Source organism: Myotis nattereri, assembly GCF_964212035.1.
Source record: "Myotis nattereri genome assembly, chromosome: 1".
Classification (NCBI taxonomy): domain Eukaryota; kingdom Metazoa; phylum Chordata; class Mammalia; order Chiroptera; family Vespertilionidae; genus Myotis; species Myotis nattereri.
The window spans coordinates 81,306,343-81,321,795 of record NC_138075.1 but is presented as its reverse complement, the minus strand read 5'-3'; the positions used below and the strand labels follow the sequence as shown (position 1 = coordinate 81,321,795).

The 15,453-nt window shown below is 30.1% G+C and overlaps 1 protein-coding gene across 1 annotated transcript in view; it reads left to right on the top strand.

Annotated features, from left to right (window-relative positions):
- The window catches only part of NOVA1 (NOVA alternative splicing regulator 1), a 153,993-nt gene that overhangs the window by 111,766 nt on the left and 26,774 nt on the right, over nt 1-15,453 (top strand). The window contains exon 3 of the mRNA XM_081101683.1: nt 5,443-5,609. Coding sequence (XP_080957809.1) covers nt 5,443-5,609 — 167 coding nt within the window. The remainder of the gene's footprint in view (nt 1-5,442; nt 5,610-15,453) is intronic.

Sequence of the window (15,453 nt, the reverse complement as noted above, 5' to 3'; positions counted from 1 at the left end):
GACACTAAGTTGTATTCTCAGTAGTATATATTGATGTATTTTCTCACATCTAAAAAAGTTCACTAATTTTCATGATAGCTGATAATTGGAAAAAAAATGGATCAATTCATTAGTGTATGCCCATTATTCTATACTAGATTCATTGAAATAGGTCTCAGTATCTAAAAAGTTTTATGAATATATTTGAGATTACAGCAAAAACATTCTTTTTTCCCTAACTTTATTTTTTTTAGGTAGATTACATTTTTAGAGTTGATCTAGTTATTTTTCTACCCTGAGAAGAAAATAAAACTCTTGAATTATTCATTATTTCTCCTGTTATCTTTCTTTCCATTGAGTACTCTTTTTATGGTCATGATAATTTATACATTATTATAGTCTTTGAAATCATTAACCAAATTATATCTCATTTTTACATATAAGGTGGGGCAGAAGTAGTTTTACAGTTGTGAGTACATGAAACACAGTTTATTCGTGTATTATTATCTACTAGAGGCCCAATGCATGAATTCATGCACAAGTGGGGTCCCTTGGCCTGGCTAGCGATCTAGGCCTATCAGGGGCCCGGACAGCTGGAGGGAGGGACCCCAGGAAGTTGGCCAGCCGGGGGGAGGGGCTGTGGGAGGTTTGCCGACTGGCCCCCACAATTGGGGCTAATCGGGGGAGGGGCCGCCGGAGGTTGGCTGTGGGAGTGCACTGACCACCAGGGGGCAGCTCCTATGTAGAACGTCTGCCCCCTAGTGTTCAGTGTGCATCATAGTGACTGGTTGACCAGTCATTCTGGTCGTTCAGTTGTAGAGGGTGCTTAGGCTTTTATATATAGACTAGTTATTGTGTTACTTTCCATATGAATAATTGAGCCTACTTTTGCTCCACTCTGTATTTTGACTGATCTTAGAAATTCAAAGAAGCTTGCAGATTTTATGGATATTTTATAGATAAAAGGTCTGAAAATGAATAGTGTTTTTAATATACAGAGGAGATATTTAGACTTGGAGTTATTCTTTTATTCAAAAATTACTTCTTGAGTATCCACAGTGTGCTATGAGGATACAGTAGTGAACATGACACATAACATTCTTTTATTTTTGTCTTTGCTCATCCTGTTCTTGTACCCAGGTTTTCTCCATAGCACTAATTTCATTTTGTATTCTTTCTCTGTATCTTATTTGTTTTGTGTATAAGGTTTGTCTATATGAATTAGAATATGAATTCTATGAAGGCAGGAAGATTTGTCTGATTATTGTTGTATCTTCAGCTTGTCTTATAGTACTTAGCATTTAGTAGGGACTCAATAGATTTTTGTCAAATATATGAATGAATTGAATAAAATGAAGACCAGGAGAATGTAGTATCTTGAAAATCAAGTGAAATATTTTTAGAACAGAGTGGTCATCTGTATCAAATGTTGCTGAAGAGTCAGACAACATAAAAACATGAAAATTAGATTTACCCAGTAGAACTGTGATGAATGGTTTCACTGATGTGGTAGGGCAAAAGCCATATTGGAGTAGATTAAAAAAAAAAGGAATGGGTTGTGAGGTAGTAGAAAAAAAACATGATATTATGAGAGATAAGGACATTGATCTGTAGTTGGTGGGAGAAGTATGAGGTCAAGGAGGGCTTTAAAATGTTTTTCTTTTATGAAAATTTTAAAAATACATAAGAGAATAAATTGTACAATGAACCCTTTACATACTCCTTATATAGCAACAGTATCAAGATTTGGGCTTATCTATTTCATGTTCTGATTTTTTTGTTGTTACAGAAATATTTTGAAGCAAATCCCCATCATTTAACCTGTATATACTTCAATTTGCATCTTTAGAAAACAAAAAAAGCCCTAGCCGGTTTGGCTCAGTGGATATAGCATTCGCCTGTAGACTGAAGGGTCCCAGGTTCGATTTTAGTCAAGGGCACATGTCCTGGTTGTGGGCTCAATCCTCAGTGTGGGGCATGCAGGAAGCAGCCGATCAATGATTCTCATCAATGATTCTCTCTCATCAATGATATTTCTATCTCTCTCCCTCTCCCTTCCTCTCTGAAATCAATAAACATATATTTTAAAAAAGAAAACGAAACGAAAAATAGTGCTTATTAAAATTAACAGTAATTCTTTGATACTATCTAATATGTAGTTCTAATCAGGTTGCCACAATTATGTTTGCTTCCTCATGGTGACATTAAATTTACTGTTTTCAGTATTATTTTTAAACTGTAATATAGTATAAAAATTTGGTTAGATTTAAGTTCAGCTACTTGGGGACACAGTTTTTAATAGGTGCCCTGTGCTTCATATTATATCACATCAAGAGGCCTATGTTTGGTTTTCATTCTCTAGTTATGCTAATATTGATCAGTGAAGTCAGATGGTGACTGCCTAATTTTTCTATTGAGAATTTCCCATTAACCTTTCATGTTATCATTTTTATGATCTTTGTCTAAATCAGTTATTTTATTTGGTTGGCCAAAGGGTAATGATCTAATTCTGTCTTAAGGAGAAGGAGTCTTTAAACATTGAAGAAATTATAACATATTTTCCTGCTGATGAGAATGATCTAATAGAAAAGAAAAATTATGATGTAAGAAAGAGCTCTAATCCCTACAGAAACAGGGGGCTGGGTCGATGAGGATGAGTGGGCTCCACTGCACGGAGGAGTAGGACCAGGAACAGTTTAAGAATCTTGTCCTAGGCTACAGTAGCACAAAGTGAATATATTTTATTAAATTTCTATCTAAATTTTGCTATGGAATTGGTTTGATAATGGTGCCTAATTTTAGAAATATCTATTTTCATTTGAAATGAATGATGATATTTCATATGACATCAAAACTTAAAGCCATTTCAAACTTCATTGCCTAGTCTACCTTAAAACTGCAATTTTAAATTAATGGCGTCTTATACACCTATATCTTTACATTATAAAAAATGTGGGCAATACTTTTATGTAACTATTTTCCAGCTTTTGTTAGCTAGTCCATTGCAAAGAGAAGTAAACGCTACTGTTAAATAAAATGATAAATAACTGGCAGTTTAGTTTAGACACTAATGGATCCTAAAAGCCTTTAAAGTGACAAAAAAACAGCAACTTTTATGATTTATAGGCTCATTTTTGTTACACAGTTTGGTCATATACCTGACAGTTTTCCCTCTTTGTGACTTTTTCCTAAAAATTATAGTTTTGTGTTATCTGAGTGAAAAGGCCATTAGAGTTCAGGTGAAGAATATGACAGCATCTCTTCTGAGGATTGTAGCAATTCCCATTGGAGATGTACAATCTCCCTTTTTTCCACTTTTTTGACATAGTTCTAATAGTAGTGATATAATTTAATACTCAGAGAATATGTACTGCAACTTTGAACCTATAACTCTTCAAATTGTCTCATATGTGCTATGTGAACTTTAAGCAATCATATTTCTTTATGACTGTGATTTCCATGTATTACCTGTTAGCTATACAATTAGAAGCGTATTGTGGTTACTGTTGTCTAATATGTTGTGCATTCTGTTGAATTAGAATTTTAAAGCAATGTGGATTGTATAATCTCTTTAGTTATGTAGTGCCATTTTTTATTTTTTTTAAAATCACTATTGAGGTTGCACTGATTTCCTTTCCTATTTTGGCACACCCAGCACTCTAGTTGTCTCCAAAAGCAGGAATGTAATCTGAGCTGTAGGTTGTTTTGTTTGCCAACAGAGATGAAACACATTACATGAGCTCCATTGATCACTTCTCATCCTTTCTAGACATTTATTGAACAATTAATACAACCTTGTAAAGACTCCCTAGAGTATTTCTCTAAACTAGATCATTTTACCCAAGAGCCACAGAGATACATCAAGATAGAAAAGGATGAAAAAAGCTCTCAAACTCACATTATGGAAAGATTCTCTCCATCCTTACCAATGAAAGATATACTTGCTCTCCATTGAAATATTTTGTTCCACTTGGGAAGCTTAACTTTTCATAGATATGAATCATCATTGTTTAAAGCATGAAAATTTAATTGAGGTGTATTCATATCATAATACTTTTATTTCTGCCCCAAATTTTGTGATCTAATTTTTTTTCTAAAAGTAAAGCTGATAATTTTTAATATTCTTTTTAAACTTAAAAACTAGTAGAAAATGGTTTATGTGGCTATTGGTCCTTAAAACAATATAAACTTCCTATGATTTCATCAATATTTGTGATTTCACAACTTCATCATTCACAGTGTACTTTAAAAATACTTTATAGAGTGGCTTAGAATTTTGAAATTAGCACCAAAAGGAAATGTAGTAGGTAGGTATTGGAAGTTTTTATATTAGTTAAAAAACAAATATTTTATATGTCTTAAAATATCGTTCTTTTATTTTTTGATAACTATTTAATAAAGAAATATTTATTTCTGACAAGTTAAAGATTACAGTTTAAGACCAGTCTGATGCAGTGAAGCTAAGATTAGTCTAAAAAACTAATCATTGATTTTTTATTGCCTTAAGGTTTATCTGTAAAGTATAAAATGGATTATAGGACTTGTGTATTAGACCCAACCAATTTTGTTTTAGTGATATCTCACAACATACGTCTAAATTTACTTACTAGATATAAAATAAATACTATTAATTATCTTTGTCAATTATTCATTAATTTCAGATTTCATAAACTTATTAAATTGTGTTTTAACTGATATTACATAATCAATAAAATCAGTGTGGTTTATTTATACAATGAATATTTATTGTACACCTACTATTGTGGAAACTACAGCACCAAACAAAACAGGCTAATTCACTGTTGTCTAGGAGCTTGCATACTAGTGGTAAAGTAAAAGGTAAATATATGAAATGTCAGGGGGTGGTGTTGCTATCTACGATTAAAAGGAGAGCAGGGTAAGTGAATAGGGGCAATAGAAATTCTGAAATGTACCTTCTATTTAAGCTTTCCAAGATTCTCTCTACCCACTGATTTAAATGTTCTTTTTACTCTAGACCAGCTGTTTGTATCATCCATGTAGGTATTTCCATTGTTTTTCATATCATACTGTCCTGTAATTTCTGGCTTAATGTTTGTTTTTTGCCCTTAAGGGTGTGCTTTTTGCAAGTTGTGTCCGTAAATCTTCTTTTGTGTGTCACCAGTTTGTAACGCTAACTCCTGTTATAAGTGCTCGTATTTGTTACGACAATAAATGAATGATACTCTCAGAACTGAGGATATCTGGCTCTGCTGAAATCCAAGGACGCTTTCTGAGATAATTAGGAAAGAATGAGTAAAAAATTGTAAAAAATAGAACATGGATTTATATATTCTGTTTGGTTCAGTTGTAGCATTACTAATTAATTTAGAGTTCTACATTTTACATTATTTTATTGGCATTACTGTATTATCCATTTTATAGCTTTTTTTTGAAAAAATACAAAATAAGAAAGTTTCCTGAATATTAATCTTTTATTCACAGGTACTACTGAACGAGTGTGTTTGATCCAGGGAACAGTTGAAGCACTGAATGCAGTTCATGGATTCATTGCAGAAAAAATTCGAGAAATGCCTCAGAATGTTGCCAAGACAGAACCAGTTAGCATCCTACAGCCCCAGACCACCGTTAACCCAGATCGCATCAAACAAGTGAGTGTTTAGTTGGGAAATCAAAGAGAACTACTTATAGCATAGTGTGAATTCCTTATAAAAGAAGCCTTGTAGTCTTATTATATATATACATTTTTTCTAAACATACTTAAAATAACAGTTGTCATTTATTTATTTAAAAACGATTGTTCTCTTTCTTACCTTGATTAGTTGATCTATTGATTGAATTATTCATTTCAACACTGAGAAGCAATTATGTGATACATTTCTGTTGTGATTTACAGACATAAATTTGATAATTTATGGGAATTTAATCTATTTTAAATTATATTACTTTTAAATAAAGTATAAAAATTTAAATGAAACTATATCCTCAAAACTTAAATACCATTTTGGTATCAGTCTTCAGTATAGTTATTATATTATGCATATATATTCCTGTTTTGTTAATTTGTCATGTTCAACATTTTTTATCAACAAATATGTATAAGTATACCTTTGTGCCTAGCAAACAGTTACTTGTTACAACTCAGCTATTACATTCTGTATAACTTGTGTAATATATATATATAGAGAGAGAGAGTCATAAAGGGCCAATGCGAGTTTTTAATGTATGGGATTCTCTGTAACAAAATTTTTACTTGGTAAAAGACAATGTAAGTTTTTAAGAGTGTGTAATGGCTGACATGATATAGGAGAAAAATAACATTTTTAATACTAAATAAGGTGGATTCTTCCCCGTAAACTCTTTTAAATTCAAAATTATTGGATACTTTATAATTATTGCTTCTGCATTTGCCCTTTTATATTAACTACTTAATTTTTATCATACTATTAATAGAATATACCCTCAAAAGGAATGTATTTTTTATTACTTTACAAGATATTTGATTTACAGAATATTTATGTTCACTGTAATAAATTTGAAATGTAGCTCAAAATCTTATTAATTTCATGTTTCTGAATTGAAAAACAGTGTTATGAACCTATTAAATTTTTATCAATATATAAGTCAATATAAGGCTGACTAATCATATTCAAATGTAGAAAATATCAGTTAGACATATTTTCAAATTATAGGAAAATATTTTGTTTTCTCTTAATTACTATGTTACAAAATACTTCCAGGTTTAAATTACAAATAGGTAGTTGTTATTCCATACAAAATGATTCATTTGTTTACTCTCTGTTAATGTCATAATGGTTAGATTTTGTTTGTATACCCTTCATACTTTTTCAAGGAAGTAACTTTTAATCTGTATATGGCAGAATTTAAATATTTTAAAGCTTCAAATATCAGATAATTATTTTATTCTTACAGCCATTTATAGTTTTAGAATTTTTATTTTATCTGTGCTAGGTAAATACAAAGAATATCTGTAATGTTTTGAAAGTGATACATTACTCTATCTAGGTTTTAAACTATGATGTTAGTTAAAGACCTCTGGATTAAATGCACCTGGGACTAAGAATTTTCAGAAGCACTAAAGCATAGGGTCTGTTGACTTTCTACCTTAATCCAGCCTAGCCTTTCTTTTCTTTTGTAAATTATGTGAGAAGTTCAAACATTTACGGGTGTGATCAACATCTTGATTTTTTAAAAAGTAAAACATACAATGCAGTTGGAGTAGAACAACATCGCTGGCAGTATATTCAAGACAATATGAATGGATTTTTATTATTTTAATATTAATAAGTAGCTAGAACAATCAAATAATTGTCTCAGAATCATTATTAAAATTCCAATTTTTCTCTATGGCCATATGACTTTTATTGGCTACCATATATTCAGTGCCTGTATAGATTTATGAAAACCAAAATTTAAAAATGTTTGGTTTATTTTTATTTGCCTTTTTCTCATAATATTATTTAAATTCAAGATAAGTATTAAAAGTAGAGATTGGTTTACTTTTGTGTATTTGCATTCACTGTAAGCCTTGTAGATATTCATGGAATTAATATTATTGTCAATTATTTAATATTTTTATATAATTAATAATATATTTAATACAGTATCATTTAAAAAGATTTCTCAATAGAGTACACTAAATCTAGTAGGGCAATATATTTCACACTTAAACACTTTTTTTGTAAGTGTAAAAGTAAAATAATATACTTGAAAAATCAGGAAGATAGATCTCACATATTTTTAGATATCATTGATGACAGTTTTTTTATGCTCTAAGTTTAGGATTCTCTTAACTCTCTAGGTATCCTATTTTACCAATATCAGACTTTCTATTGGATCATTCTCTAAATAGAATTCCAAGTATATAAATTTAAATGACCATGATTTTATTTCTGAAGACATTATGCTGATTATCCAGTATAGAATAATTATGTCTAATAAAAATTATTTTCCACTAGAATAAATAAAAACATATTTAATATGAGATATATATATATATATATATATATATGACTTTAATACATAGAATCATAATAAAATTTCCTTTAAAATGGCAGTTTTTCCTTAACTAGTGATATACGATTTACATTTACTTTGGGCTTCAGTCCTCAAATTAATTTTAAAAATAATGTCTTTGAAGGATCGTTTTAGAATTTTCTTCTAGTTAAGATTGTGCAAAGAGTAAAATTAAAGTTTTTAAAATGCTGGAGCTAGGAAATGTAATTTTTGGATAGATATGTATTTAATATTGAATATGAAATTATATATTTTTAAAATTGTTTGTTACTATGTGTCCATTGTTTTTGCTTCCTAAAAATAGTTTATATGTAACATATATAAAATAATTTATATATAATAGGAAGTCAGAGTTAATTTTAAACAATTAAAACTTGCCTTAAATGTTATAATTTTACACCATATGTTACGGGCTTTTAATAAAATGGTATATTTTGAATTATGCAATCTAGATACAGTTGGTAACCAAAAAAATTTCATCGATTATCATATTCTGTCTAAATATAACCTACCCTTATTAACTGAATCAATTTTCAAACCAGAATAGTTGTTTTAGGGAAGTAATGCATAATGTTCTTATCACTCTTTTGTAGAGTGGAATGATTAAATCTAGCATGACAGCCTTACATCCAACTTCAGATATTAGATATTGTGAAATATTCAATTCTTAATTCTCAAATGTTTTTGTTTTCTATTTAAAACATATTTGTTTGCTAATACAGAGACAATTATAATATTTATTGAATAATCAAAATATTATATCCTCTGTTTTTTAATCTTAATACCAGGAAACTATCATGAGGTACATAATACCATTGTGCTTATTCTACAAGACAGTATACTAAGAAACATATATGCAACAAGAGTTAATAAGCCAAAATTAAACATTAATTAGCATGAAACATATTATTTCTTATTTTTAGGACACCTAATTAACCGAGACATTTGAAATTTTCAAATAATTTAGACTTTGCTTGCCTAGAAGCTCTGAACTCATTTCGGAGCACTTCCTAGCCCAGATTATTTTTTATATATTTTTCCAATTTCTACCTTTTTATGTTTTGAGCTTTATATTTTTTATTTTCCCCTCATAGGATTATTGAAACTTTTCTTCTTGTTGTAAGTGCCTCAAATCCCCCTCTAAATATATTTGTTTATATGTAATGAGTCAATATAATGAACCCTCCCCCAGAACGTTAGAAACCACAAATAAGTATTATAGTTAGCATTTGTTAATTTCCTTTATCTTTTATAGATTTCCAGCAATTTTTTTCCCTTTTGGCTCAAATATATTTTTAAGGAAAGGTACATTAAGTAAGAAGTGATTACAGGCATATAAACAATTCTCTTATATTTAAAAAAAAATTCAAATTAAGATATCAATAGTCTCATTTAGCCTAAATAATTTTACTTTCATCATGAAAAATTGATAAAAATTGCATAACTTGTTTTTGAGAGATCAAAAATGCTTAAAGTAATCTATAAAAATATAAAACTTTATTTATATACCAAAACTACAATATAAACAATGTACTGTAAAATTTTAGAGGAGTGTGAAAGAAATATGGGCTAGTGACATTTGATATTGTAAAACAGGGGAAGACTTGAATTGAATCTTGAAGATTGTATAGGAATTGCCTAATTATAGAAAAAAGAAAAAATTTATTTTAGGCATGTGAAGCAGTATGGATTTAAGGAGAAAGGTGCCATATTGTTGAATAGTATGGAAACTATCTTGACAGAGGTGGAACATCAGTGTTGGAGTTTAGAGAAAATAATGTTAGGTGGGTAAGATGGGACCGGATAATGGAGAGCCTTGGATGACAGGCTGAGGCACATTCTATAGGCTACGGACTCTTGCTAATATTTCCTAACAAGCCATTTTAATTTCTCTGGAAGGTTATGAAAAAAAGGAGGTACCTCAGCATTTTGTTCTCTTCTGTGCTAAAAATCCAGACAGAATCTTGGGGTGCTTGTAGATACAGTTTATGGGAGGAAAAGAGAATTATGACAATTGAGTGTTCTACAATGTAGATCTATAGTTTTGAAGGTCTATAAGAAAATATTTTCTAAAACTTTTTTTATGTAACATTCACAAATCCAAGGGATGTCAGGCAAAAAAAAAAAAAAAAAGAAGAAAAGAAAGAAAGAAAGGTTTGTGATCAGGAATGAAGGGTCAGTAATAATAGAAATAGAAATAGTTCTATATGTATGGTGCTTATTCTGTTTCTGAGCCCATTGTGCTGCACACTTTACACGTATTATCACATGTCGCCCATCCTCACACAGATCCTATGAGAGCGGTACAGAGTCCATGCTTTACTTAAGGAAACTGATGCCTAGAGCAATTGAATGACTTATCCAAGGACATATAACTGGTTATCTTAACACTGGGCTTCATGGCCTCCAAGTTTGAGTAATGCTGGTGAAACAAAATCCAATAGATTTCTCTCTCATTGGGACTTTTCAAAGTCTTGAATAAACTCTAAGAAGAGAACCTCATTTAAAATATAATGTATCAGGGTGAAGTTAAGAGACTAAGCAATATTTTAAGAACAAAATGAACATGATCTCACTTTTGGTTGTGAAAGTTGAGACAAATAGATGAGGTTAAAAGATATGTCTAAGTCAATTTTGTAAGGCTTCAAGACTGATTTGTTCTCATTCTAAAATGGTGCAGAAAGAATAAAAAATGGCTATATGTAGCTTTGAACCTAGTAGAATGGTGAAACCTGAAAACAAAAAAGTGAATGTTAAGCACCTATTATATATATATATATATATATATATATATATATATATATATATATATATATATATATTTGTCTCAGGAAAGTTGAATTGTAAATAGTATGTTTTTCTTGAAGTAGTTTTTGATAGAAGCATAGGTGAGAATCTAAAACTCGAAATATAGACCCTTGACTGCAATAGAGGAGCTAATTTCACTTGCATCTTCACAGTAGGAGAGAAAAAAAGAAGCAAACAAATGAACTACAGAAGCAGGTATCAGAAAAAGTAAGTGAGAAGCATTATGGTAAATGCACAGGATCTGGAGCAGGACTGTCAGGATTCAAGTCCTGGCTTTTTAAAATTACCAGCTGGGTATTTGGGGGCAAGTTGTTTTGCTTCTCTGTACCTCAGTTTCTTTACTTATTACATGGGGATATTAATATTTATTTCATAAGGATACTGTAAGTATAAACTGAGTAAAACTATACCTTATTCCTAGTAGCTACTCTTTATAAATCATAATGACAAAAAGGAAATCAGTAATTTTTTCTGTCAGAAAATAAGGAGAGGAAGTATGAGGAAATATACTAAAAAGGATCAAATACCCAGAGAAAAAATTATTAGAATAAGTAACTTTTTAAATGGGAGATTATTGGTGATTTTAAAAGTTAGTTTCAGCCACATGGTGAGAGCAAAGTCATTATTTCCTAAAGGTAAAGAGACTGGTTAGGTAAAAAGAAAGGTGTTATGAAGTGTGGAAACTGCTGATTTGAAATTTTGAATCTACAAAGGAGAGAAATCCAAGTTAGATCAGAGACTCACATACCCCAGCTATTTAAGAGGGATTGGCTTGTGTCAAAGAATAAAAAGGAGTTTGAAAAGGCAGAGAAATTTGAGATGGGATTACAGAGGAAACAAGGTGACACTGGAGTGGTGGAAAGGTACGACTTTAGCGTGTTAAGACCTAGGCTGTGAAGAGTCTGAGTTGGAGTTCACAGTTTTGTCTACAGTGAAAAGAATGCAAAGATGGGGGGAAAAGTGATTTGGAAAACTGAAAAAGGTGTAATGAAGTCAATTGTGGTAGATAAGGAAGCTCATTCTGGTTTCTTTTAAGTAATGAAGAATACCAGTTGAAAGGTAGATGAAATACATGGGTTTGAATGGTTCAGGAGAAGGACAAAGTATAGATTAGCAATTATGAGGAAAGTATGCTATGAAATAAGAATATATTGTGAAAGATCTTTGAAATTAGGTATCATTAGTTTATATTAGGGCTAAGTAGTTCCAGATAGGCCAGGCATTGGAGGAAGGGGAGGATACTTGAAGTCAGAGGGAAAACCAAAGGTGATAATTACATATTTAAATATTATACCCATTATATTATAGAGCAGTATGCAGACTTATTTTATAGAATTTGAAAACAGGTTTTGGAAGGTGATTACTTAAGTAATGTTACTCAGCTAGTGATAAATTCCAAATTACAATTGAGATTTGTTGTCCATTTTTGTGCTCACTGTACCTCTGAATATCAGAAGTTCTTGACAATCTATTGCTGTAGATTTGCCTGAAGGTAACCTTTATTTATTATAGAGTTTATTTATAATAATATTTTCTGGTCCAGCAAAACTGTCAGTTAACAAGAATACATTTTATAATTTATAATTACTTTTCAGTTCTATTTCCCAAAACTAGTTTATCTATATGTAACTAAATGCCTATGGTTAAATCTTGAATTTTTAAAAACTATACTCTGAAAAATCCACTATTTTAAAATTATTAAATACTTCAAGTTTTTCTGCAATAAGTAATTCAACCTTTAATGTTTGAAGCAGAATCCGTAAGCAGAAATATTCTTTCCACTTGAAAGGTAAAATTTTGATAAAAATGACTGTCCTTCATAATCAATATTTGATAAATGTAAAAAATAAATTTTAGAGGAGTGTGTCCTTTGTAAATATTAGTTATAACAGATATTTTAATATACTGTTACTATATGGATATTTAGTTGCATCTTCAAGATATATATCAGAAATCCTACTAAATGATTTTTTAACTTGAAACCACTAAACTTGAAGTCTGTGTGGTAGGTAGGAGTAAAGGAGTAAACATTTTGTTTATAAAATATTAGGGCAACAAACATATTGTGCATCTATATTACATACTGAAATATTTCTTTTGGATTTTTCTGTTCTATTTTTTGGAGTGATTGAGAAAAACTATCAAAGCTGTTTCATTAAGTAATAGAACCTTATAAATTAAGGCATTTCTTTAATATGTTTATAACTTCCTCTTTATGAGAACAGTTGCAACTAGTATTTAAAAGATGAACTTAAATGTAGGCTTTCTGGAATCTATTGTTATAAGTTAATTTGTAAAGGGAGGATACTTTCTTTTAGTTTAACAATAACTATATGAATAATAGATAGCTGGAAAACTAATCACATGTTCATCTCATTACATGTTCATTATCTTAGAAATATTTAGAGACAATTTACTGTAATTTCTGACAGTCTTATCCCTTGAAGCCCAATCTTACATAATTTTACCTGTTTACTTAAAATATTGAACTCTAACTTATATTGAATAACCAAATCTTTAATGAGTTTTTAAACATGTTTAATATCCCAGAAGTTTAAAATTATTGTTTTTATATCTATGGGAAAGAAACAGCATTAGAATTAGGGACAATATTGATGAATCTGAGTTGTGTCAATTATTAATATATGCCCAAGTAGAGATATATTAAATGAATTGATAGGAGGTAATATTAATGTGATTAAAAATTCTGAGCCACTTGATATTACTACTTTTTTCACATAGTTCTTTTTAACATTTCAAGACCTTGTTGAGAATTCGTATCCCAGGCAAGGTAGATGTCATAGTGCGCCTGTGGTACTTCAGGTCGATTTTACCCTGATAAGATAGAGGAGCCCAGCACACATACCTGTACTTCTGTAGGTTAATGAATTTAGATTCTGACCTATATTTGAAGAAACGGCCTCTAGATTTATTTTACATCTACTTAGTCAGCCTCCTTATAAGATTACTACAAAATAGATTTTTAAATGTGCTAACTACTCACAGGAATTCTCTGCAATAAAAGTTATAACCAGAGATGAGAAAATAAAATCTTTACGGTTTAGTTCATAGTAGCATGAAGTCAGCATCATATGTCCTATCATAGTATTGCAAGGGAAAGAAGATAGTAGGGCACATTTTAATGGTGGAAATTTAAAGTCTCTCTTGAGAAATGACAGGAATTTATTACAAAGAACAAAAGCAGAAAAGGGATTTAAAGATTTGTCCTTCTTTTATGAGGTGGTTCTTTTGAATGTAGCTCCTGTCCCCTTTTTAAATACGATTTAACAAAAACCTTGGTGTGACTCAACATTAAGTCTAATTTTTCACAAAGTATCTGAAGTTTCAACTGAGGAAGAACTAGGAATCCCTTGAGGAGTGGACTGTTTAAATAAAGCATGACCTAATATTACAAGCAATCTTACATTGTTTTGGGAGAACAGTGAGTTAAGCAGGAGCCTGTGAATTTCTTATCCTTTCTTTTACTCTTAACTGCTTTATTCTACCCAAATTAGAACTTTTGAATTTAAATGCATGAACATGACCATAGTAAGTAATTGCATCTACTTTTCCTGACACTGCTGAACCTTTAAAGTTATGCTTTTGCTCATATCTGAGTAATTTTGATGAATATATATTAATATAAAACATAATGTTCATTAGAATTGTGTCTATACTGTAAAATTACCCCACATCATCTATTCAGAAATATTATCTACTGAGGTTGCTACTTAAGAATAGAAAAAAAAATCTTAACATTTTACACTTTAAGGTTACTCTTTTACATGAGTTTTTAAAATATTTTAATGAATTAATCAACAGATATATTATGCTCTCATAAAACATTTCATATGTAGTATGTCTATTTGCTTGGAAGTGAAGTAAACAATAAATATGATTCCTAACATTTTTCTGCTTATTTTCAAGACAGGCGGTGATACTTTAATATATTATTCCCTTCATCCATATTAAATTTTTAGTGTTTAGCATAAATTGTAAAATAATATTATGGCAGTTTGTTAAAATGCTATTAGTTACTTGTTTATTAATATGAAGTTAATGTTTACATTTTCAGACGGGCTCTAAATTTATTAAAAGTTAATATTTTAGAAGATAATGTGATATTAAGAACTCAGAACTGCAAATTTAGTTGCTTTTAAGTATGGATCCCTAAATTCATGTGGAATCAACTTGTTGGTGATGTTCAACATATTAAGTAGGTGGATACTTTTATGCGAAAGTAAACTTCATTTCACCACTTCTTCCAATCCCCGACTGTATTCATTGATAGGAAAATGACTCTTTCAGTTTTACTCATTGAATTTCTTGAATTTTTGTTTCACATCTCTTTTCCCCCAAGAAAACAAAGGGAAAGAAAAGAGACTACTATTCATGAATATGGTCAGGATACCTTTAATACTCATGTGAATTTTTATCAGTCACCATCATGATTTCGAGTCATGAATTTATTTTTACATGCTTATTATGCATGCATATTTACATGCATTGATTATTTAATTGATCTTAAATTTCATTAAATTTGAATTAATAGAAGAAAAATTTGTTCATAGGATTTTGTTCTCGTTATATTACATTTTATTTTATTTTGTTTTATTTGAATAATCAGTTTAAGGCTTATAAAGGTTGATT